The 22,927-nt window shown below is 38.4% G+C and overlaps 1 protein-coding gene across 14 annotated transcripts in view; it reads right to left on the bottom strand.

Annotated features, from left to right (window-relative positions):
• Chl1 (cell adhesion molecule L1 like) overlaps positions 1-22,927 on the bottom strand; it is a 207,511-nt gene that overhangs the window by 44,913 nt on the left and 139,671 nt on the right. For 7 of the 14 annotated variants that reach the window (XM_075983325.1, XM_075983315.1, XM_075983327.1 and 4 more), the window contains 6 exons: positions 19,964-20,086; positions 18,772-18,942; positions 17,772-17,819; positions 15,016-15,136; positions 9,994-10,178; positions 3,653-3,784 (listed from right to left, as the gene is read on the bottom strand). In XM_075983325.1, the coding sequence (XP_075839440.1) occupies positions 3,653-3,784; positions 9,994-10,178; positions 15,016-15,136; positions 17,772-17,819; positions 18,772-18,942; positions 19,964-20,086 (780 nt within the window). The remainder of the gene's footprint in view (positions 1-3,652; positions 3,785-9,993; positions 10,179-15,015; positions 15,137-17,771; positions 17,820-18,771; positions 18,943-19,963; positions 20,087-22,927) is intronic. The other 7 variants (XM_075983320.1, XM_075983328.1, XM_075983323.1 and 4 more) reach the window with 1 other exon arrangement.

Below are 22,927 nucleotides of genomic sequence, written 5' to 3' on the forward strand. Positions count from 1 at the left end.
ATGTTTAGCTGAAAGAACAACTAACCCTTGCTCAGCTCTCCTGAGAATGTATATGGAAACTTCACAGTATACCACACATTGTCAACAGGTAATTGTTCTAAAGTCTAAAGAAAACGTAATGTTTAATGGTATCTACTAAAATATACTAGACCCAATACAATCCCAGAATTCTTTCTAGATTAATCTCTTCCATAAGATCAACGAGAATAAGACAATAAGGTTGGAGAACACTCCATTCAAATTCAATCTTTTCTCAGTTCATCTTTGGCCATGAGTTTACTTGTGTTGTGTCCCCAAATAAATCCTCTAGTTTTGTTGAACCTTGGTCATTGCCTTTGAAAAGAGAAGAACAAAGAAGTCTGTTTTCCCAAGGTTCTCTCAGAAATACTGGATGCCATCTCTGTGTGAAAGGTTATAACCACTGAATTCACTTGAATTAATTCTGAAATAAAACTCATAAGGAATATGAGTTTCTGAAAGTATAAGTCCAAAGATATTTCCGATCCTTCTATCAGTCCAACCATCATCACGCAGTGATCCTATTGCATTAATGGAAGAAAGCTGTGCTCAAGAGCTGTGGCAACGGCACACTTTGCCCCACCACTGCTTTCAGTACTTCCTATGAATATAATTACCTGTGAATATAATTATTCTCATTTCATCCTCTAACAAATGCATTGGCTCTACTTCAGAAACACCCACTACCTAACTGCTATGAAAAATGTCTAGTCTGAGGCCTCTGTGTCTTTCACCTTTTTTTGCAGTCGTAGAGGTAAAAGCTTCATCCAGAGACCAGAAAATTCCTTTTACACATAATTTACAAGAGCCAGGATATAGCTCAGTGGTAAATTACTTGTGTGGCATGTGGAGGGAACCTCAGATCAGACTCTGGTCCTTCACAAACAAATCAAACATAACACTCCCCACTCAAACTCTTCCACTCAAATCTCTATGATTGCCCATCTGTCATCGGTAGAATCCCAAGACCCCAGTCTGGCCTTGTCATTTCCCATGCTCAGATGCCTTCATCTGCTGAATGACTTCACCATGCTCCTTCCTTATGCCCTGAACTTAGGCCACTCTGAACTGTTTCCTTCTCCTTTTCCAGACACACATGCCTTGAGAGTTCTTTCATTTACTCACCTCTCCACTCCAAAGCACTCAGACTGCTGATGACAGCTGGCTTCCTTACCTTCCTCATCTCTCAAAGTATATACTCTTATACCCATAAAGCTACCTTGCACTTGAACTTTATACTCTCGTCAGCTCCTAGTTATTTCCTATGTACAAATTTATCAACAATATGACCCCTTTCAACCCTATGTCTTCTTATAACCCACTGAATCAGATTAGTGCTGTCAGTATGAACATGGGTGGGGCTATCCACTAAAGCATAAGCAACCTACCAGTGGCCATACATCAAATGTCTCCTCTCCTTCAGCATCCATCAAATGCCAACAACTCCTCAGCTAAAGGTGATGCCTCCTAAACCCTGAACACTCACCCATGCTGGAATTTTGACTGACAGATCTCCTATAGTTAGTAATATGGGTTGTAACTTCATATGTGCAATGGCTACTTCATGTCCAAAAACCAGCATTCCATAGCCCTCCTCCAATTCTGCAGCTCTTACATTGCTTCAACTTGCTCTTCTGTGATATTCCATAGACAACAGAGGGAAATATATCTCATTTAGGGCTGAGGCCTCACAGCTATAGTGGTATATTGTTTGTATTATGATAAATAAATCTTGCCTGAAGACCAAAGTCAAAGCTAAAGCCACCAGAGGTCAGGTAATAGTGACACACACCTTTAATCCTAGGAGTTGGGAGACAGAATTAGATCGATCTCTGTGAGTTCAAGGCTACCCTGGGCTACACAAGATCAATACAGAAAATAAACCCAGGTGGTCGTGTCTCACACCTTTAATCCCAGTCCTAGGGAATCATATGCCTCTAATCCCAGCACTAGAGAGAATATAAAATGAGCTTAGTTGGTGTTCGCTCAGCTTGGTAGAGGTAAGACTAGTGGCTTGGCTGCCTTGCTTTTCTGGTTTTCGGTTAAAATCCCAATTTCTGTCTCTGGGTTTATTATTATTATTATTATTCATGCTGTACAATGCTATGCCAATTATTCTCGGCAGTATGTCCAGTTATAAGTCTGTATATTAACACTCTACTACACACAGAAACTTCTCTGATCAGTACAGAAAGCAGCCCTAATCTGGAGGTTTCACAAGTTGGCTGCCTTGGTCTCACCCTTAAGGCTTTTCACTATGAGGTCAGGGATGCAAGCAGCAGGGACTGACTTCCTCACCTTCCTTTATCTACTTCCCGGGGTTGCTGTTTTGTGCCAGATCTTTGAATGGTGCTTTCTTTGAGCCATGTAATGAACCCACAGGTCATGGCTATTTTCATCTCTGTTTTGCTTATGAAGAAACAGGTTTTGAGAGGGTAAGTCACATTCTTGTCACACAGCTAGTAAACATTAGGATGGCCATGCAAACACAGGCAGTGTGGCTCCAGAGTTCATAAACGATCAGAGACCTCTGCAGATATATCACGACCATAGGTAGCTGACAAATTTATCTCCTGCAAACATCACTATTGCTTCCATTCTGCAGCTTGAGAAACCTAAGCTTAAGGAGTTCATTGATCAGCTCAAGGCCACAGGACTGGAATGGGTCATAGCCCAGAAAGGACAAAGGTTTGTGAACCACAGGGAAGTTGGCCTAAAATGGGGGACCAGGACAAAGGAATAAGGGAAGCCATATACTTGCACTTAATATTCTTTTTCTCCATGGAGCTACTCAACCAGAACATAACACATAATACAGGTTCTGGCCTCCTACCCGAACAAATACCTTCACAATAGCCTCAGTACTGGGTACAAATTAAAAGCTTAGGAGCTTTGAGACTGATGCAGTGAGGAGACTGGACTTTTAACCTTGGTCCTCTCCCATCTTTTCATGGCCCACAGAATGTGGACCAGACTCAAAGGGCTATTCTAGAGTTATCAGGAGTTCGGGAGCTGTTGCGTCATGTAGACTTTCAGGTTTCACATGTTTCCTGCCCACAGCATGGAGGCAATGTGTGACTAAAGGCTGTATGCGGCAGGGGCAGCGCCCAGGATGGGGATGCTGCACGGGTGCAAGAAGCTTTAACTGCCAACTTATGCTTTCCTCCACTAGGTTACTCTATCATTCTTTCTCACGGTCAGGAGCAAGTGTCGTTTGGTGTTAGGCCTTTATCTAATTCAGCCATTGGATCATTACAATATATATATATATATATATATATATATATATATAATATATATATCATATCTATAATTACGTTAGTGTGTGCATAAACCCTCTCCATGCCTCTTCACTGTGTTGGTTCCCATCCATCACATTGCTCATAAAGAAGAACTTGTTGATTTTTTTCCCGATGTATTGCTCTAATACACACCTTTCTGGTATACTCCATACAGCACAGAAATGTCTGTTGATATACCGTCCCATCCGATTGCTTTATTATTCTAACACACATTTTTCTGGTATACTTCACACAGCACAGAACTGTCTGTTGATAGACCGTCCCATCCGATTGCTGTCTTCCTCACACTGTCACTCTCAGATCTTAATTTTTTGGGTTTGTTTTTAACTCACTTTCAATTGGGAAGCCATTGACTCTCCATTTGATCGTGGGTTGAGGTTCTCCTTCCGCTTCACACAACAGGATACCACTGCTTCCTGTGCTGTACACTGCACTCTGAGGTTTCTTTTTCCAGCGTGGAGGCTCTGAACACAAAACAAAGAGATTTTCAGAAAGTGTCTCCATAGCAAAAGAACCAACCTTTTTAACAGGCCTGCATTTCCACCATGCAGCAGCAGAGGGCAGACACCACAAAGTAGTCCCCAGCCGCTCTTTTGGTTTAGTTCTGCAAAGCAAGGTGGGCGTATTAAGGTCTCTCTCTCTCTCTCTCTCTCTCTCTCTCTCTCTCTCTCTCTCTCTCTCTCTGTGTGTGTGTGTGTGTACTTACATTACATTCTGAACATGTAAATAGATCAACATACTAAAAATACAGCCGCTTTAGCTCCTCAAATATATATTTCACTTACAGAAACAGGCGGAAGGACTAAGCAGATGGTAACTCATTTAGGACTGGCTTAGGACTCGAGCTTCAACAAGGTAGCTGAAAATGGTGATATGAAAGAAATACACTTGGAGAGCTTTTCAAATAACAGTAACATTTTCAAAAAAAACCTTTGTTCCTTGATTATTGACAAGTATTTACATATTTTATCTATACCAATTTCCATAACTTATCAACTTGGAAAACATAATTTGCTAGAGATGTTCTCCTTGCAAAGGAGCAGAGATGGAACCTGATAGGAACATTTGCCTGTTTTTCTTTTGAAAAAAAAAAGCAGGAAAAACAGAAATAAATGATCTCTATCTTTTGATACATAAACCTGCAGAAGTGTAAATCAGATCGGAATATCAGAACAAAGCAAGACAAGTGTCTTCAGTTCAAACATTACTGTCATATGTTGTCACTTTCAGAATAGCCCCATGCCAGCAGTGAATACAAGACTTGAAGTGTTCATGGATTATTATTGTTGTTGTTATTGGTGTTTTGCTTGCATGTGTGGCTATGTACCACTTTCTTGGATGCCTGGTGCCCATAGAGGCCAGAAGGTATCAGACCCCTTGGTTGAAATTACCGACAGTTGTCAGCTAACATGTTGATGCTGGGACCTAATTCTGGGACCACTGAAAATGAAGCTAGTGCACTTAAATACTGAGCCATTGCTCCAGACCTACGTGCAAGGTTGATAATATTCTCAGAAGTGGCTTGATAAAACTTTGATGTAGTAATTCCCATTACTTTAGCTTGGTCATATTCCCCCAAGTACTGTGGATTTCTGCCTTGATTCAAAAAGGAAACTGTTTAAAAATATGCACATGTATAAAAAGAAAATATCTTTCAAATTGTTTTAGTAAAGGAAGGAAAGGGGATTTCACAGGGGGGGTGGGGTGGGACCCAAATTCCTAAAAAAGAAAACACGCATACAAAGAATTTTGGCAAATCTATGTGTAAGCAAGAGACATGCCTTTACAATCTCCTCACAGGATGTGGGCTCAATTGTTAATTTCCATGTTAAACAGCTGTTTTTAACAAATATATATCTACAAATATTGAGGTATTTAGCATAAAGTACAATGGACTAAATTAGAACTGAAGGTCACTTTCTGAAGGGAAGAGTGCCTTGATGACATTATTATTTTTAAGATTTTTATTTATGTGTAGGGTGTATGGATATTGGTGGATGTCAATTCAACATGCATGTTGGAAACCAAACTTAGTTCCTCTGGAAGGGCATCATGAGTTCCTGACCATGAGAAATCTTTCTAGGCTCTTTCCTTTTAATTTTTTTCTTGCTCCTTTTATATAACAATAACAAATTTCAACATGTGCAAGTTACAGGCAAAGCCTGACGAATGTGCAAGCCATTGTGTTCATAGTAGAAATGACGACTTTTCCTTTCCAAGTGTGTAAAAATAAAAATAATGAAAATATTCTTCCATTCCCACTGTATAATAAAAATCAATTTTCTAATCACTAGCCTCATCCTAAGAATTTCATTAACCTTTGTGTGTGTGTGTGAAGATATATTACTGTTAGGATCAAATAAAGAGGTGAGGCATCACCTCATCTAACCTTTGACCTTAAGGAAATAATACTGAACTTTGGAGAATTCATCTAATTTTTTTTCAGGGTCATCAATGAAAGAATCTTAATTTCCTGTTCCTGCCCCGTCATAGATCTCAGAACAAAGCCTCTGGGGAAAGCAGAGAGAGGCAAAGCTCTGGAGGCAGGTTCTTATCCACTGCTATCTTACATATATAACTAGGAATCAAGATCAGTTCAGTGGTCCAGATGAGTCTTTGCATTACCAACATGTCCCCAACCCCATATCTATCAACTCGCTCAGGAGGTTTCAAGCATTTCATAGTTGGTTGGAATCGTTACTATACATTAACCTGGCCCATTCTTCATAGGATTTAAAAACACTTCCACATTTCTGTAGAAATTTCTCTCTCTTTTTTCCCTTAAGCTACTGGTTCAAACAGATGTAAACATTGGCATGAAACTTAAGACTTAAAACATCTATGACTGCTTGACATCCAGACTAGGCTGAGACTCTCACTGTTGACTTCACTAGTGGAATATTCAGTAGTTCAGTACTGATGTCAGCAGTGACTGTCCTCAGACTGCTGACCTCTGGAGAACCAGGGCTGAAGCTTGCTGTTTTGTTTCTTCCTGATTTGGCACAGTGTCTCGCTATGAAAAGATGTGTAGGGTGAGCTTTTAAGCAGAACTTGATAAATATCTAAAGACTTCCGTGGAAAAGACATAAGAAAAAAACCCTAAAGTCCCTTAGGTGGAAAATAATCCTTGCTGTCTGGTCATTCACTCTTCCATGACATAGATTTAATTAACATACTACTACTTGGTTCACAAAAGACATTATTGTCAGCCTGTAGCTTGATTAGAAACTCAGGGTAGCTGAGATACAAGGCCAGAGGACCAGCAGAAGTTTACCGAAACTCAAATCACACACCCGTGGGATGGGTAAGATCTACTCAAGGCGATGACAGGGGAGATGAGACACAAAGGAAATGATAGGTAAACCTGACAGTTTGGGGGAAGAAGCCACAGGGTCTTTTGTTCACATGCCTGAGATATGTGGTAGCTGATAAAAAGTGCACCCAGTTTGTCATGATTGTAAAAAAAATACAAAATGATAAACTCAATTTATGGTGTCCAAAACAGAGATGCCAATGCTAGAATTCTGACAAGATTTTGAGAAAGTAACAATGTTTATCATGAAACCAACAAACAAACAAAACTGGAAACTTGATATCTGTGAAACAAGTAACATAGTAGACATTTTCTTAGTAAAACTTTTAATCACAATTGTCTACTTGATATTTATATTCTTGATTTTCGTGAGACAATGTCTTATGTATACCAAGTAGGCCTCTGCTAAGGATGACCTTTAGCTGTTGATTCTCTTGCCTCTACATCCCAAGTGCTGGGAACATAGGGGTGCACCACCAGCGCCAATTTATGTGTGCTTGGGATTGAACCAAGGGCTTTGTGTCCATTAGGTAAGCATTCCACCAACTTCTTATGAAAGAAAATTGTTAATTCAAAATAAGCTATTCTTCATGGTATCAATGACTGGACTGAGTTTCAGTTCATGGCATCATATAGACATTGCAGGGCACTTTGGATAGAATTAAGGATTGAATAGATGTGCAAAAATGATTCATGTTATATTTCTAAAATTCAACAGTCTCAAACGATTCCATAGTGGGCAACATAATGTCATGTGACATTCCTATGTATCTTTTTCTTTATTATTATTATTATTTGAGTGTGTGTCCACACCACAGTGTACCTGTGACAGACAGCTGTATAGAGTCAATTCTCTCCTTTCATCTTTGTGTACCATCCTGAGACACAACTCAGGTTTGCTGCAATCCTCTTTACTCATTGGGCCATTTCACTGGCCCTTATTATACCTATTGCTACTGCATATGCCATAATCCATATTGTAGGTTCCCAGAAAATATGGTGACATCTAATTAGGACATCACAGCTGTTTTTCTCATGCAAAAGAAGGCATTTACTTGCAATCTGGTTACATATTTAGACTGCTGTAGCTTAAAGTACAAGCTCACAGAATTTGAGTTTCAGACCAGGGAAGAAAATCACAAACAGAAAAGAAAAGCTATGCTTCTGATAGCCACACAAGACATTGTCAAAATCGGCTGGAGCCTCAAAGTAGACGGTAGTACTGCTTCCCCCCATGAAAGTCCTGATTTAATTTGGGTTTCTAAATAAAAGAATGAAGAGAAAGAGGCAGAGAAAAGAGACAAAAGAAAATGTAATAAAGGTGAACTCGTCTCCCTTGATGATTCGTGTACATTATAGTTACTGTTTTCTTGCTTTAGGGCAGAAAGTACTTCTAGAACATTCTTCTTGAAGACAGTTCACTGTTCCCATGCAGGTGTAAGGAGAAGCTGAAACAGGCGTCTGAGTGTACATTTAGTATTTTCACACAAAAGCATAATAATTCAATATTCTTCATAAACACAATATTTACATCTCAGCATCACTAATAACTGTTTTTAAAATAGTGAAGTTAATTTGTTCAAGAACCCGATATATATAGTCAACCTTTTAAGTTGTATAATTAATTTTGCTTGTATGATATTTTTTGCAACATTTGCAATTCTTTTGAAAGCTTTGGTCTTAATAGTCAAGAAAACTGAGGCCAGATTGTTAAAATATTCAGCTACCGTAGCAACGCAGCAGCCATCTGGAAGGATTTCTAACAGTCAGCAACTCAGAGTAGAGCAGCTAATAATTATGTATGTCTGGTTTGAGAGAGAGAGAGAGAGAGAGAGAGAGAGAGAGAGAGAGAGAGAGAGAGAGAACCATAGAAGGACTAGGGGCTAGGGAATAGCCCCATTACAATATATCACCACATTATATACAGTGTCACCTTATATACAGTGTCAAAACATCTTTAAATTTATGGGCATGTTTTTCATACTTTTGCTGAGTATCTTTCTGAATAATTTGTTGTCAGAGACATCTATTATTGTGAACAGATGTTGATGTTAATGTTTAACTCTAGGTTCTCTCCTATACAGGTTTTGCTCCATTGAACCAAAAATAAATAAATAATTTCCTTTTTTATTATTTTTATTTTTCTCACCTTAACTAAGAAAACAGTATAGGTGTTAGCAAATTGTGTTAGTCCAAACAGATGCATGACTCGGTCAATGATTGTAACATTTGCTTGTGAGTGGAATCTGTGCTTAGTCTCTGCTTTTCCAGTAATTAGGGGGAAAAGACCATTAGTGACGTGCTCCTTGAACTTTAAAACAAAGCTTTAAGGGGTGAACTTTATCAGAGCATTAATGGAAACCTGGAAGTTACAGTCCACAAACAGATAGCCTGGCAGAGATGATTTTCTTCCTTACGTAAGCCAACACAGCACTAAATAAGTACAAAATTACAATGTCGCGTCTACTCCATTCCTCTGATCCATTCAGTTCAGGAAACCACAGAGGGAAACCCTAGGTGTGACCCCACCCACGGGAAGCAGTTGGTGTTAATCAAATCACAGCAGGATCATGCAGCCTCTGCTCCTGCACCACAGGGGCCTGGATTTCTAATTTCTATGGCTGCTACTTCATGAGAATGATGTCATCATCCCCTACTTATTCTTAATTACAACAAATAACAGAAAATCCCAATTATTCAATAAATAGTTCAGTTATTTATGTGCAGAAGATGAAAGCAATGCATTTTGGTACTATTTGATAAACAATTAGTATTTGCATTTGTCTCTTTATATTTCTCTGGAAGTGATATACTGAATACCAGGGTACACGTGCAAAATGCTGGAATAAGGATAACACAAAGACAATTCATCTACAGTCACCGTTTCTTTGACAAAGAACCTGAGAAATAGATAAATGGAGTGATCATGGGCAAGGGGGCTGAGTGACAAGATTAGGAAGCAGTCCAAACCACCTTCCAGGGTCCTTTCTATAATATTTGACTTCATGATCATGACCTCATTTATGAGCATCATGTGCACATTATAATAAAAATTATTCCATGCAATAAAAACTTACAAGAGGGTAGATTTAATGACCGTTTAAACAGACCGTGGAAGTAATGTATGTTCAGCCCCTAACATTAGCTCTCTACTTAACATTTGTGCCTTCCATACGGTTTGTGGAGATAAATTATAAGCCTGATTAATTAAGTATAGCGATACTCAGTGCCCACACTACAGCTAAAACCCTAAACTAATGATCAACTTTAATCCATAAACTGTTGAGGGAAAGGTCTGTGAATTGTGTACACTGATTCATCTCTTCGAAGCAGAAATTTAAATCTTAATGGAGAACATACCTTGTACTATGATATGAAAATCATGACTGGCTTTCCCCAAAAAGTTGTTAGCTATGCAGCGATAATTTCCTTTGTCATGGTAGGAGATGTTTTCTATCTTCAAAGTCTTCCCATAATTTTCTTTTGTTTCTCTTCCCTTTGGTAATTCGCTACCCAGTTTGCTCCACTCAACCTGTGGAGTTGGTCTGCAAGAAGTAAAGTAAATGCACAGATAAGTAAATACCAACTACAAACAATTCCTCAGGGCACACCTATAACTGTGTTGCCTTACATAATCACTGTGTCTTATCAGCTTCACTAGAGGACGCACCAATATGGGAAGCAGGGCATTGAACAGGCATGTTTCATCAGAAGCTCCCTTAGTGGACGACTCCCTAGCAATCTCATCCCTGCTCTTAAGTGAGCTAACTCCACCTGACTGCTGAATCAATGAAGCTGGATATGAAACGAATAACTGAAGACACATCTCAAGTGTGACATTCTCCCTACGGTCGGGCATCAAGAGATTCCCCTTCCCTGTGTGACTCTCAACAACATGGCACAGTAGTCTCCAACAGCTAGCAAAGGAAAACCACAATTTCCCCTTGAATCCTAATGAAGCCAATTTTGGCTAAAGTGGTTGGGAGTGGAGCCAAATGCGTGGGCTGGATGGAGGAGCAGTTCTTTCATTCTTGGCAGCTTGGAGGGAACAGCACAGACCTTGCTTTCCTGCTCTGAGGGGAACAGAGGGAAGGAGACAAGAACTCGGAATCTCCCTAATTCAGAAGCATTGGGGAGATGGGCACAGTAGATCAAAACATACACAAGCCAAACAAAAGACAGGGATAACCTTGTCACATGCCAACACCTTTCTCTCTCTTACAATGAAGGGAAACAGGATCACGGGCCAAGCCAAGCAGTTTGTGGAATGATTTCTTCTAAAAATAAAGGATGGAAAAGTGACATTCTATGAGACCTTGACTTTAATATGTCACTGATAACCAAATATAAGTGGGCACAACTTTGTTTTCTCCTTCTACAAGACTGGAAAACACCTAATTCTGTTTATTTGCCTTATTCCTGGTTACTAGTTACTACTCTGAGAACTCTCTAAGTGTGAGCTGTCTTACTTCTATCATTTTACCAGCATCAAAGAGAAGCTCCAAGAAGCTAAGCAACTAACATTTATCAGATTCAAAGTTTACATTTTTCTTAGTTATTTCTATTTGATTTCTGCTTTTCAAAGAAATTCATCCTTCTTAACATATGTTTGTAGGCACCAAATAAATAATAATTTCCAAGATTTATTTATTATTATCTTATGCTTCTGTTTTGTCTGCATGTATGTATGCGCACTACATATACATCTGGTGATCATGGGAGCCAGAAGATGGCATTGGATCTACTAGACCTGGAGCTACAGATGATTGTGAATGACCATGTGAATCCTGGGAATTAAATCAGGTTATTGGTAAGAATAGCCAGTGATCTTAACTACTTAACTATATCTCTAACCCCAATAATTATTGTTTCAAATTGTTTCAGTTATTTAAAATTACTTGTTCACAAAGAAAATGGATACATTGGAGGTAAAGATGGTGTTCTTTCTACAAACATCTGGTATTTTCTCTCAAGGCCAAAGAAATTAACCCCACAGACTTGAAACAACTCACTTTTTGACCATGTACATAGCACATGGCAGATTTCCTCAGGAAATGGTCATTGCAGACAGATAGATACATGTGGGAGTCTATTGGTTAGCTGTTGAATTCTAGAGATCATGCCACCAAGCAGTACTCAGAGTCCAAGTTTCCTACCTGCTTGCTTTTTATACCATCTGTCAAAATGGCAATCTGCCAAGTGACAGACTGCCCTAGACCACAGTTCCTCCCAAACAAATTTTCATGAGTCTATGTTTTAGCAATGCAGGATCTCATTTTTCTCAAATTCTTCCTTTACTTCTGTTCTTGAAAAGAATCACCTGTCTAACACTGTTCACTTCATACAATCAAATTAAATGATTTTAAATCAGAGCAACATGATATTACAAGTAAGCATGGTTTATACAGCTAGAAGAATTCCTGTTTTCTTCTTGAAAATTCTGGATTTCTTTTGTTGGCTTGCTTTATTCTTAAAGAACATTTGCTGACAGAATCAAAACAAGGATAGGTTGAGGGAAAAGTGTTGTTTAATACTTTTTTGGCACACCACCATACATTATTTCATAACTTTAAATATTTATGCCAGTTCTTATGTGGTCAACTTTTCTTCTGATTCTTGATTAAACATGTAGGAGACACAGATATCATATGTGTTTTAAATTCATGAGGAGTCTGCTTTTATTTCACACAGTGTGAATGTGAATTATTAAAACAGCAAGTTCTCCCCCACTGACACTAAGCTGTGAACACCGTCTTCTCCTAATAAGAGTCAAAATATCATTTAACTCTTCCCCAACTCCAGAAATCCATAAACTCTAAGCTTTCCAAAATGTGTATGTCTCTGAAAGCTTCCCTGATATTGTGTGTGTGTGTGTGTGTGTGTGATGCATGTGCCACAATGGTTAGAGATTTGTACTTTTGTTACTCTCAAATGCATGTGATGTTAAACTTCCTTGAGATATATATGATATCCTTCAAAAACTTTTTGATAGTATTATCTTTATTCAGAAGATCAAACAGAATGAACAGCCCAACTCAAATCAGTGAAGAGGAGAAGATTCCCTTCCTATGACCGAGTATCAGGGATCTTCAGGTTGCAAAGGCAAACAACTCTTAAAATATCCATGTTCTTTTCCTGTGTGCATTTCCAACACTCCAGTCTCTACAAGGCACCCAGGAGTAATGTTTCTGTGAGTGGAGGATGAGCTGAACAGACGCCAAACACCTCAGGAAGTAAATGATAGCTTGGCGGGAGATGAGGGGTATAAGTCTCTACAGCTTTGCCTGACTCTGAGTTAGCCTGAACTGTGACAAAGCCTGAAAGCATGTAATTTCTACCACACCAAATACATGCTGGCACCAGGTGGTTAGCCACAAGTTACAGCAGATGGGAAGGCTTTGACCTTCTCACAGAGCAGGGCTTTGACCTTCTCACAGAGCAGGGCCAGAGAGAGGCTTAGCAGGTAGGAGCACTTCTGTCCTGGCAGATGACCTGGCTTGAATTCCCAACATCCATGTAGTGGTTCACCACCTCTGAAACACTACTACTGTCTTATCTTTCCTCTCTGGGCATTGGACACATGTAGTGTGCAGACAGACTTGCAGTCAAAATACTCATGCAAATAAAATTAAAAGAAACCTTAAAATGCCACACAGACACAAAACTTTTTCCATAGAGGTCATATGAGAGCATATTGAAATAATTTATCAGTCAACACTGGGGACTTAAGGCTTGTAAGTAACCTGGAAGGAAAGAAGAATGTGCAAAGTCTGTAGAAGTTGTACAATAATTAAAATAGTTCCTTTTGCTTCACAATCTAACTTGAAACAAGTCATTCAGACTTTACACTGAATTATGAACAAAGGTGGATTTTATTTTTCACTTTTACTTTCAATAACTAATTAATGTAACACAATTTAATATATCTCAAATCCTAGCTGATTAAAGAGACTTTCATTACTTGAAAATGATTTGAATTTCAAATTAATAAAGTGAAAGATGAAATGCCTTTATCTACAGCATTCATAATGGGAGACTTTTACATCAGCGGGAATACTTGTAGAAACAGGCAAACTCACATGACCATGGCACCAATCACATAAATGTACAATTGTCGCTCAGCTTAGGCAACGATTTTAGGAGACGACAACATGTCAACCCTTAGGACTTTGGTGGAAGACCTGATACAGGGCTCGGATCTTGGAAATATGAGGAAGTCAACCAGTTTTTGATGTGCTATTCCCCTAACGTTAGTGACCTGGACCTGCTTTTGCACAAAACACAAAAAAGGAAATAAAAATAGAGGACTTTGGATATTAAAAAAGAGAGTAGTGTAATGGTCTGGCAGAAATGAAAGAGATTCTAATAAGACTTTCAAACCAATGAATCAATGGACCTCAAAGAAATGGGAATGTCTCCAGGAATCTCATGCTGGGAGAAGAAAAAGAGGCTAGCCAGAGGAGGAACTTCTCTCTCTTGGAAGACTCACAGTTCTAACAACTTGTTGTAACACATTACAGGATGAGATTGAAGTTCAGACAACGACTGATGAGTCAGTGGTATGTGGGACCACACCTTGCTGGGATTTCTTCAATGTGCACATCCTTAGAACTCCATTTAAACTTGAGTATCACCTCAGGATCGGAAGACAGACTCAGGAGGGGTCTTCAGATCCCTTTTTCTTTCTTCAAAATATGAGCACACTGAAGAATTCTTTTCTGTTTTCCTCTATAAATTTAACTCTTATAGGGCTTATTGAGAATAAGTAGCTGGACCTGGCTTAGCGCACAGGTTGTGACCCTTCCCCAAGTACTGTAACAGTGGAGCTAGCCCCTGAAAACCAGAGTCTGGCAAGAGAATAGAGATGACAGAAAATACAGGGCTTAAGGGCTTAAGGGCAGATGGGGTGACTACTAATACACATACTCTAAGGTCAGCAATAGAGTATCTACTTCACGAACGTTTTTTTTTTATCCCTGCATCCCATCATAAAAAAAAGGTACTTATAAGTCAATTTCAACTGTAGCCTGAAGTTTGTATAAGGAAGCAAAAATTTGTTCCCCCAGAGAAACAGGAAGAGGGTTTATATTTTTAAAAGTAGTAACCTAAGAACAGGCATGCAGCAAAGGTCTTTGTTTTGCAATCTTTAAAACCCTATATGGAAGACGGCTATTCCCCTAATGTTAGTGACCTGGACCTGCTTTTGCACAAAACACAAAAGGGGAAATAAAAATAGAGGACTTTGGATATTAAAAAAGAGAGTAGTGTAATGGTCTGGCAGAAATGAAAGAGATTCTAATAAGACTTTCAAACCAATGAATCAATGGACCTCAAAGAAATGGGAATATCTCCAGGAATCTCATGCTGGTAGAAGGTACTCACAGGCCTTCTGCAAAACACTCAAGCAACAGGGTATCCCCTTTGAGGACAATCATTGTGGATGAACTGCCACTCTGAGCAGGAGGCAACAGAAGTTTGGGTTTCCTTTGTTTGATTGAATTTGCTGGAAAAGAAAAAAATGAAGAGTCAATTCTCTCTATAATAAATGTAGTAAAATTCTATGGTTCTAGTTTGTTCTTAAAGCATGACTTCACATTGTTTTAAGTGTACACATTGGTGTGCTTCTTCTTAAATACATTCTCTCATTCAAAAAGTATCCCAGTAAGCATGTGTCTCTCAATTTCTTTACCAATTTTTAAAATCTTCACAATGTATACTACATGTTTCTGTTCAGAAATTGAATACTTATTCCAAGACAATTTCTTGAAGACACCCTCAAGCTAATTATAGTCTGACTTTGTATTCTATAGTCTGACCATACCTTGCCATTTTGATGATTATGTATGTCTACTGAATTTCTTATTCTAAGTACTAGGATTGCAAAACAATAACAACAACAACAACAACAAACAACAACCCAGTTTCCTGAAGTGTTTCATTGAGAATTCAGTTTGAGGAAACTTGACTTAAGTAGACACCAAGTATCAACAAATTTTTATTTAGCTCTTCAGGAAATTCTTTCTAGTCTCAGATCCTCAAGGATACATACTGTTTTAAGAAATAAATCATTGTAAGTCTATCCACTAAGTAGAGTTTGGAAAGTTTTATTTCTTTTTTTCTTAGTAATTTTAAAATATAAAAGTAAATTCCCCAGCTTGTTCCTTGGGCAGCTGAGGAGAGGGAGCCTGAAATGGCTCTTTTCTATAGCCATACTGATGAATATCTTGCATATCACCATAGAACCTTCATCTGGCGATGGATGGAGATAGAGACAGAGACCCATATTGGAGCACTAGACTGAGTTCCCAAGGTCCAAATGAGGAGCTGAAGGAGGGAGAACATGAGCAAGGAAGTCAGGACTGCGAGGGGTGCGCCCACCCACTGAGAAGGCAAGGCTGATCTATTGGGAGCTCACCAAGGCCAGCTCAACTGGAACTGAAAAAGCATGGGATCAAACAGGACTCTATGAATGTGTTGGACAATGAGGGCTGACTGAGAAGCCAAGGACAATGGCACTGAGTTTTGACCCTACTACTTGTACTGGCTTTGAGGAAGCCTAGTCTGTTTCGATGCACATCTTCCTGGACCTTGATGGAGGGGGGAGGACCTTGGACTTCCCACAGGGCAGAGAACCCTGACTGCTCTTTGGACTGGAGAGGGAGGGGGAGGGGAGTAGGGAAGGGGGAGGGAAATGGGAGGTGGAAATGAGGTGGAAATTTTTAATAATAAAAAAAATTAAAGAAAGACCCTATCACTGATATGATGTACTGTCTGTCTTACTGCTCTCCTGTGGTCCTGAAACACTCCTAATAAAGCTTATTCTGAATGCTCAAAAAAAAAAAGTAAATTAGGATACTTCATTTAACTACATTTTGATATCACTTCCAAATGTGAACATAAATTGTTTTTCATAGTCATTGCCAATGTGCCTTTATCTTTGTGGAAAGACAATAAATACTGACTGACCTTCTATCAGAAGATATAATGAGCCATGTGCAGTCTGCTTTGCATTTCCTTATAAATCATTTTTGAATTTGTACTATATGCAATATTCTTTTATGTGCTTGAAGATACATATTCAGATTACTAATGCCAAAGAATGATATTGGGGATGAGTCAGCACTCCTGAAATGGCACCCCAAGAGGAGCCTTATCCACTTCTGATGACATCACCAGTATATTAGAAACCCAAGTGAAGCCTCTAGTCTACATTATGTAGAGGTATCTATTTCATTCGTGTATGTGGTTGTAATGAAGAAAACAATTCGACTATATAATTCAGGTTATAACTCAAGCATCTTAGATACAATTCAAGTTCTGATAGATGTTTAATAAAAAAAAATAACAAAATTTAAAAGGTTCCATAGACAAGAGAATTGGAAATATGTTGAAAACTGCATTCCTTCACAGAGTTAGAGTATGTAGAGGTTTGTTTATCAACTTCTCTAATAAGTATGGCAAGTAAAATTAATTCATTTAACTTTTCTTTCTTTTTTTAACTTTATTTAACTTTATTTCATGTGCATTGGTATAATGATGTCAGATTCTCTGGAACTGGAGTTACAGACAGCTGCGAGTTGCTATGTGGGTGCTGGGAATTGAACCCGGGTCCTCTGGAAGAGCAGTCAGTGCTCTTAACCACTGAGCCATCTCCCCAGCCCCTTCATTTAACTTTTCTAAATCCAGTATTTCTCTTCTTTTCTTGATATTAACCATTTATTTTTATTCCTTTTTGTAAAGTTTATCAACCTTCCTTGACTTTTGTGAGCTCTTAAAAGATCCAAAGTTATACAACATTTTATAAACATATTTATGCACATATATACATTATATCTATACCCAAAACTATAGATACAATTTATATGTTAATAATATATAATTATAAGTTACTTGTAAAGATAGCACACACATATATAACTACACACACACATAAACACATACACACACATATATCCCTTTGCTAAATTCTAAAGCACAGTGGACTACAGAACTTTCTATACTAAAGAGTTACTTTATAGAAATATTAGCATTGCGTCTAGAAAACTCTTTGAGTAAATAAAGAAAAAATTCAAACTGAAATGATAATGAGTAACTAAAGGCAAAAATAAAAGCACAAATGCTTCACATGAACGACTTACCCTTGGAACTAATTTCTGTGGATGAACTTGAATCATTAGCATGCTTTACTGAAATAAAAAAAATGGAAGAAACTAATACAAACAGAATGTTCGATGCTGACATCAATAAAGTATGAAAAGTCAAAGTCATGCATTTATTTAGGGAAAATTATGAAATGAAGTACAGCTATGCCCATTTGCATACTGTCTATCAAAATACACATATATACATTATATATTTAAATACACACATATATGCACATATATATGTTTGTGTATTTATGGAGCTTAAACGTGAAGTTGTGAAGAGACAAGTGTTAATTCTACCACAGAGACTTCAGGCTGCTGAAAAGCATCACAGAGAAGACCCCACATATCATATATACATAAGATAATGGAATAATCTTGGACCAAATTAGACAATGAAGTGGTCATGCCAACCTTCTGCTCCTCCAGAGCCAATTACTCAGCCAGGAAGCTGCTGGGATTATTCTCTGCCTTTGAATTTTACCACTTCATCTCTCACTAATTACTTCTCCCCTTTTGGGAACTCGGACATGCATTTGCAGATCCAAGTAGGAAACAGAAAATCAATTCAGATAACTTTGTCAATTTGAGAAGGACAAAGAAAAAGCTTGATGAGATAAGAAATATAAATGGTGATTTTCTTTTGACTCATTTTTTGTCTCCTTCATTTTCAGCCTGCTGATTTATCCAAGGTCACAGTGAGCCCATGCCGGAGATGTGCTTTATGCTCACTGAAAATGAGTAGATCCTGCAGACATCAAATGAAACACATTTGTACTGTGAATTGAGATTTGATTTTCTGGCTGCCAGAGACAGAGCTACTGTGGATTTTCAGCTGCAGATGTTCTGATCATCTGTATGAAGTCTCTGGAGTTAAACGAAACAATGATGGAAAATACAGACCCGGCTTTAATCGCCTTCGGAGAGAAGAATGAAATCATATACATATATGCATTCAGCACAAGTAAAGGAAGAATAAATTATTTGGACTTACAACTGTTCACAGTTAGTTTCATTGGCATTTTTTGTACAATCGTCCTTAATTTTGGAAATGCAGCAAAGCAACAGTAATCATTTCGACTGTCTTTTTCTTCCACGTTTGCAAAATACAGATCTCCCTTTTGGCTCATGTATACTCTTTCATCTTGTTCAATGTGTTCCAATTCTGCAAGGAAAAAAATAAATAAAACCTTGCCACTGAAATGGGCTGCCCCTCCTCACAATATGCACTAGACATTTACATTTCTATTTTCTTTCATGCGATTTATATGTGGTTGTGATGTTCTTTGTCTGTTCTTCCTATTTCTCTGCAGTCTGGTCTTAATAAAAGAGCAGTGAGCAGGCAAACAGATAAAAATAGGAAACAATGAAATCTTTGGAAGGTCGAGAATCTCACAGATACACCAGCAGTCTGAGTGTTCCCTCCCTCATTACCAATTGGTCTTTAACTTTGCTATGCATATCTGAAAACTGTTCAGTTCTAATAACAATCAATTATTACTTTTGTTTTATCTGGATGGCACTTCTCTGAAAAGTGATGTTTCAGCCACCAATCCCTCTGCACTGGGGTGCAGCTGTGTACTTCTAGGATGAGTGAAGGCTACAAATCTCAGCTGCAGCCAGGTGTAGGTTCACTTACTCTCCTCTGGCTGCTCTATAAATATGATTTTCCTATGTAACATCAACACTCAGAAGGCCATTAGAAAGCATAGGACATAACATCTTTGTAAGAAGAGGGAGGCTTCAGGAACCACCAAAGCATTTTGAAAGATTGGACACAGGATGATACTGAATGTTTTGTAGGTTATTGATTTTATCAGGTAGAACTAAGTTAAAACTGTCATACTAACAAGCAACTACTCCAAGTCACTTCAACTCTGACCTTGTTTGTGTTCCAAAGATAAGGACTTTGGAAGGAAGGTTTGTCACAGGACTGTCCTATCCTATGAATATCTCCCCACCCCTTTCAAATACTGTAAATCAAGGGACGCAATGATTTTCTAGTGTCTTCAAATATACATTCTAGTTTATACTCAGGAGAAAGGGTAAAATTTCAAACGTATCTAATTTTGAAATCTATTTGAATCTATATGAACGATTTCTTTCATTGGTTTTGTTACATATGATTACTTACGCAGTGCATGGAACTAAAGTGACCCAGATTGATGGAACAGAACACTACTTACCAATATTCATCCAATAGATGTGCAAAGGTGGGAGGCCTTTGGGAGGGTTACAGGGTAGGACAATAGAATCCCCTTCTTCCACATCCATGGGTTCAATTTTTTCTTTGGGAAATTTTGGAACACCTGATAAATGGATCACCATGAGACATAAGATATTCATTTTTAATGTAACAATATTTTCTATTATTAATCCCCAATAACATTCCTCTTGGCATAGAAAAATGAGCAACTAAGAAATTCAGCATCTCATTTCCTTGTTCTCATATTATGGATAAGGCAAGATAAGGCTGCCCCCTGCCCTGACACCAGACCTTTTCTCTTTCTATTCCTCCAATTCTAATTCCCCAGTCTCACCCCCAGCTCTATCAGAACCAAATATACTGCAGAGCACCTTTGGCAGCCTTGCCCACTCTCATCTCCCAAATTATCCATAGATATTCCCCTTTACATTTTTTTCTTCCACCCTCCAACTCCTACCTTGTTTCCAGACCTGAAACCCACCAGGTATGCCCTGCTAATCCAAGGGCTACCCCATCTAAGGCAATAAGTAAGCAGAAGGCAGACACACTATTCTTGCTCCTGAGATTCAACACACATCCAAGCTTCATTACAAACTCTGCAGCTGACAATCTGATTAGGTCTTCCTTTCCTCTCTGAACCCATTCCTAAGAAATCATAGAGACCTTCTTTTCCAACCTTCCTTCCCCAAATTTGTCTCAGTGTCCCAGCCTCCAACATCAGCAGACATTCCCTGCAAAAACACCACCTGAGCAGGCCATAAAAACAGGTAACACACAGCCATCACACTCTCTAAAAATCAAAGGAGGAAACAGAAACCAAGAAACAAAATAACTCAACAAAGACAAATCCAGATATCACCAGCTAGACCTATAATCATACCGAATATAGATGTGCAGACACCAATATTAAACACAGTAAGAGTCAGGGAGATAGGTCTCTACTAGAGTTCAGCTATCCTACCACAGCAGGCCCTAAATATGCCAATATAGCTGAAACACAAGAAAAAAGAACCTAAAACTAAGTTTATAAAGGGAATAGAGGTCTGCTGTGGGAGCTCCTTCCACTCCTTCAGCCAATAGCCTTTAAGATACCAGCCTAATGGGGAGTGGTCTCTTATACTTTAAAAAGCAGCAGGAACTGGGCACTCTCTCTCTTGCTTCTGGCTTCCTTTCTGGGGTCTAGACTCTCTGTTTCCTGTTTGTGAGGAGAGGACTGTTTGGGATGGTGATCTGTAAGTTTTTTCCCTTAAATAAATAACCCCTTTTATTATCCATAATTCTTAACTGGTGTAGGATTGTTTGTGGCTTCAGAGGTCCTTAAAGAGGAAATTAATAATTACCTTAAAGAAATCCAGAAAAGCACAAAAAAACCATGTGAAAAAATGAATAAATCAATCCTCAAAGAGTGCCAGGGAAACACAGAGAAAAAAAACTGGAGAAAATGAATAATTTACTTAAAGAAACCCAACAAAGCAGAAACAAAGAGTTGAAAGAAATGAATAAAACTGTTCAAGACCTGAAAATGAAAATAGAATTAATAAAGAAAACACAAATAAAGGGAATTCTGGAAATTAAAAATTTAGAAATTTGAATGGAAGCTACAGGGGAAAGCTTCACCAACAGCATACAAGAGACAGAAGAGATACTCTTCTGGCCCTGAAGATACAACAGAAGAAATGCTAAGGAAAATGTTAAGTCTAAAAAATTCTTGGCACAAAGTATTAAGAAAATCTCAGACATCATGAGAAGACCAAATCTAAGAATATTAGGAATAGAGGATATGAAGAATCCCAGTTCAGAAGTCCAGAAAACATTTTCAACAAAATCATAAAAGAAATTTCCCTAACCTAAAGAATGACACACCTGTAAAGGTATAAGAAGCAAACAGAACACCAAATAGCTTGGTCAAGAAAAGAAAGGACCTTTGGCACATAATAATCAAAACACCAAACATACAGAACAAAGAAAGAAGACTAAAAGCCGCAAGGGGAAAAGACCAAATAACATATAAAGGCAGACCTATTAGAATTTCATCTGACTTCTCAATGGAAACTCTAAAAGCCAGAAAAACCTGGAAAAACATGTTGCAGTCTCTAAGAAACCACAGATGTCAGCCCAGATATACTAAATGCAGCAAAACTTTCAACCAACATCAATGAAGAAAATAAGATGTTCTATGCTGTAGCTAAATTTAAACACAGTCTTTTCACAAATCTAGCCCAAAAGAAGGTGGTAGAAGCAAAACTTTAATCTAAAAGGCTAACTACATCCATGACAACATAGGAAATACATAATATCTCACACCAGCAAGATGAAAAGAAGGGAAACGCACACATATATCACCAACACCACCATCACCCTCTCTTGGTATCAATGATCTCAATTCTGAGAGTCCCTGGCAGTAGAACCAGGATCTATCCCTGTTGCATAAGTTAGTCTGTTGGAGCCCATTCCATCTGAGTGGGGTGCCATACTCAGACTTAATGCGGGGGAATGGGCTTGGTCCTGCTCAACTTAATGAGCCAGACTTTGTTCACTCCCCATTGAAAGCCCCTACCTGTTGGGAGGAGTGGATGGGGAGTTGTTGTGGGGGGAGGTAGGAGGGCGCAGGAGGAGAAGTGGGAAGGAGAACTGTGGTTGGAATGTAAAGTAAGTTTAAAGAATTAATTCACTAATTTAAAAAAGGACTGAAAAGAAAAGACAAAAAAGCATTGAATGGTTGTGAAAACGGGATCCATCTGCTGCATGCTAGAAATATAAATCAACTTGAAGGATAAACATAACTGCAGGATAAGGGTTGGAAAAATATTCTAAGTGAATGGACCTAAGAATCAAGCTGGTGTAGTCATTTCAAAGTCTAACATTATAAACATCAAAACAAAATGAATCAAAAGAGATAGGAGAAGACATTACATTCTCATCAAAGGAAAAATCCACCAGAATG

This window comes from Microtus pennsylvanicus, chromosome 8, assembly GCF_037038515.1.
Source record: "Microtus pennsylvanicus isolate mMicPen1 chromosome 8, mMicPen1.hap1, whole genome shotgun sequence".
Taxonomy (NCBI): Eukaryota; Metazoa; Chordata; class Mammalia; order Rodentia; family Cricetidae; genus Microtus; species Microtus pennsylvanicus.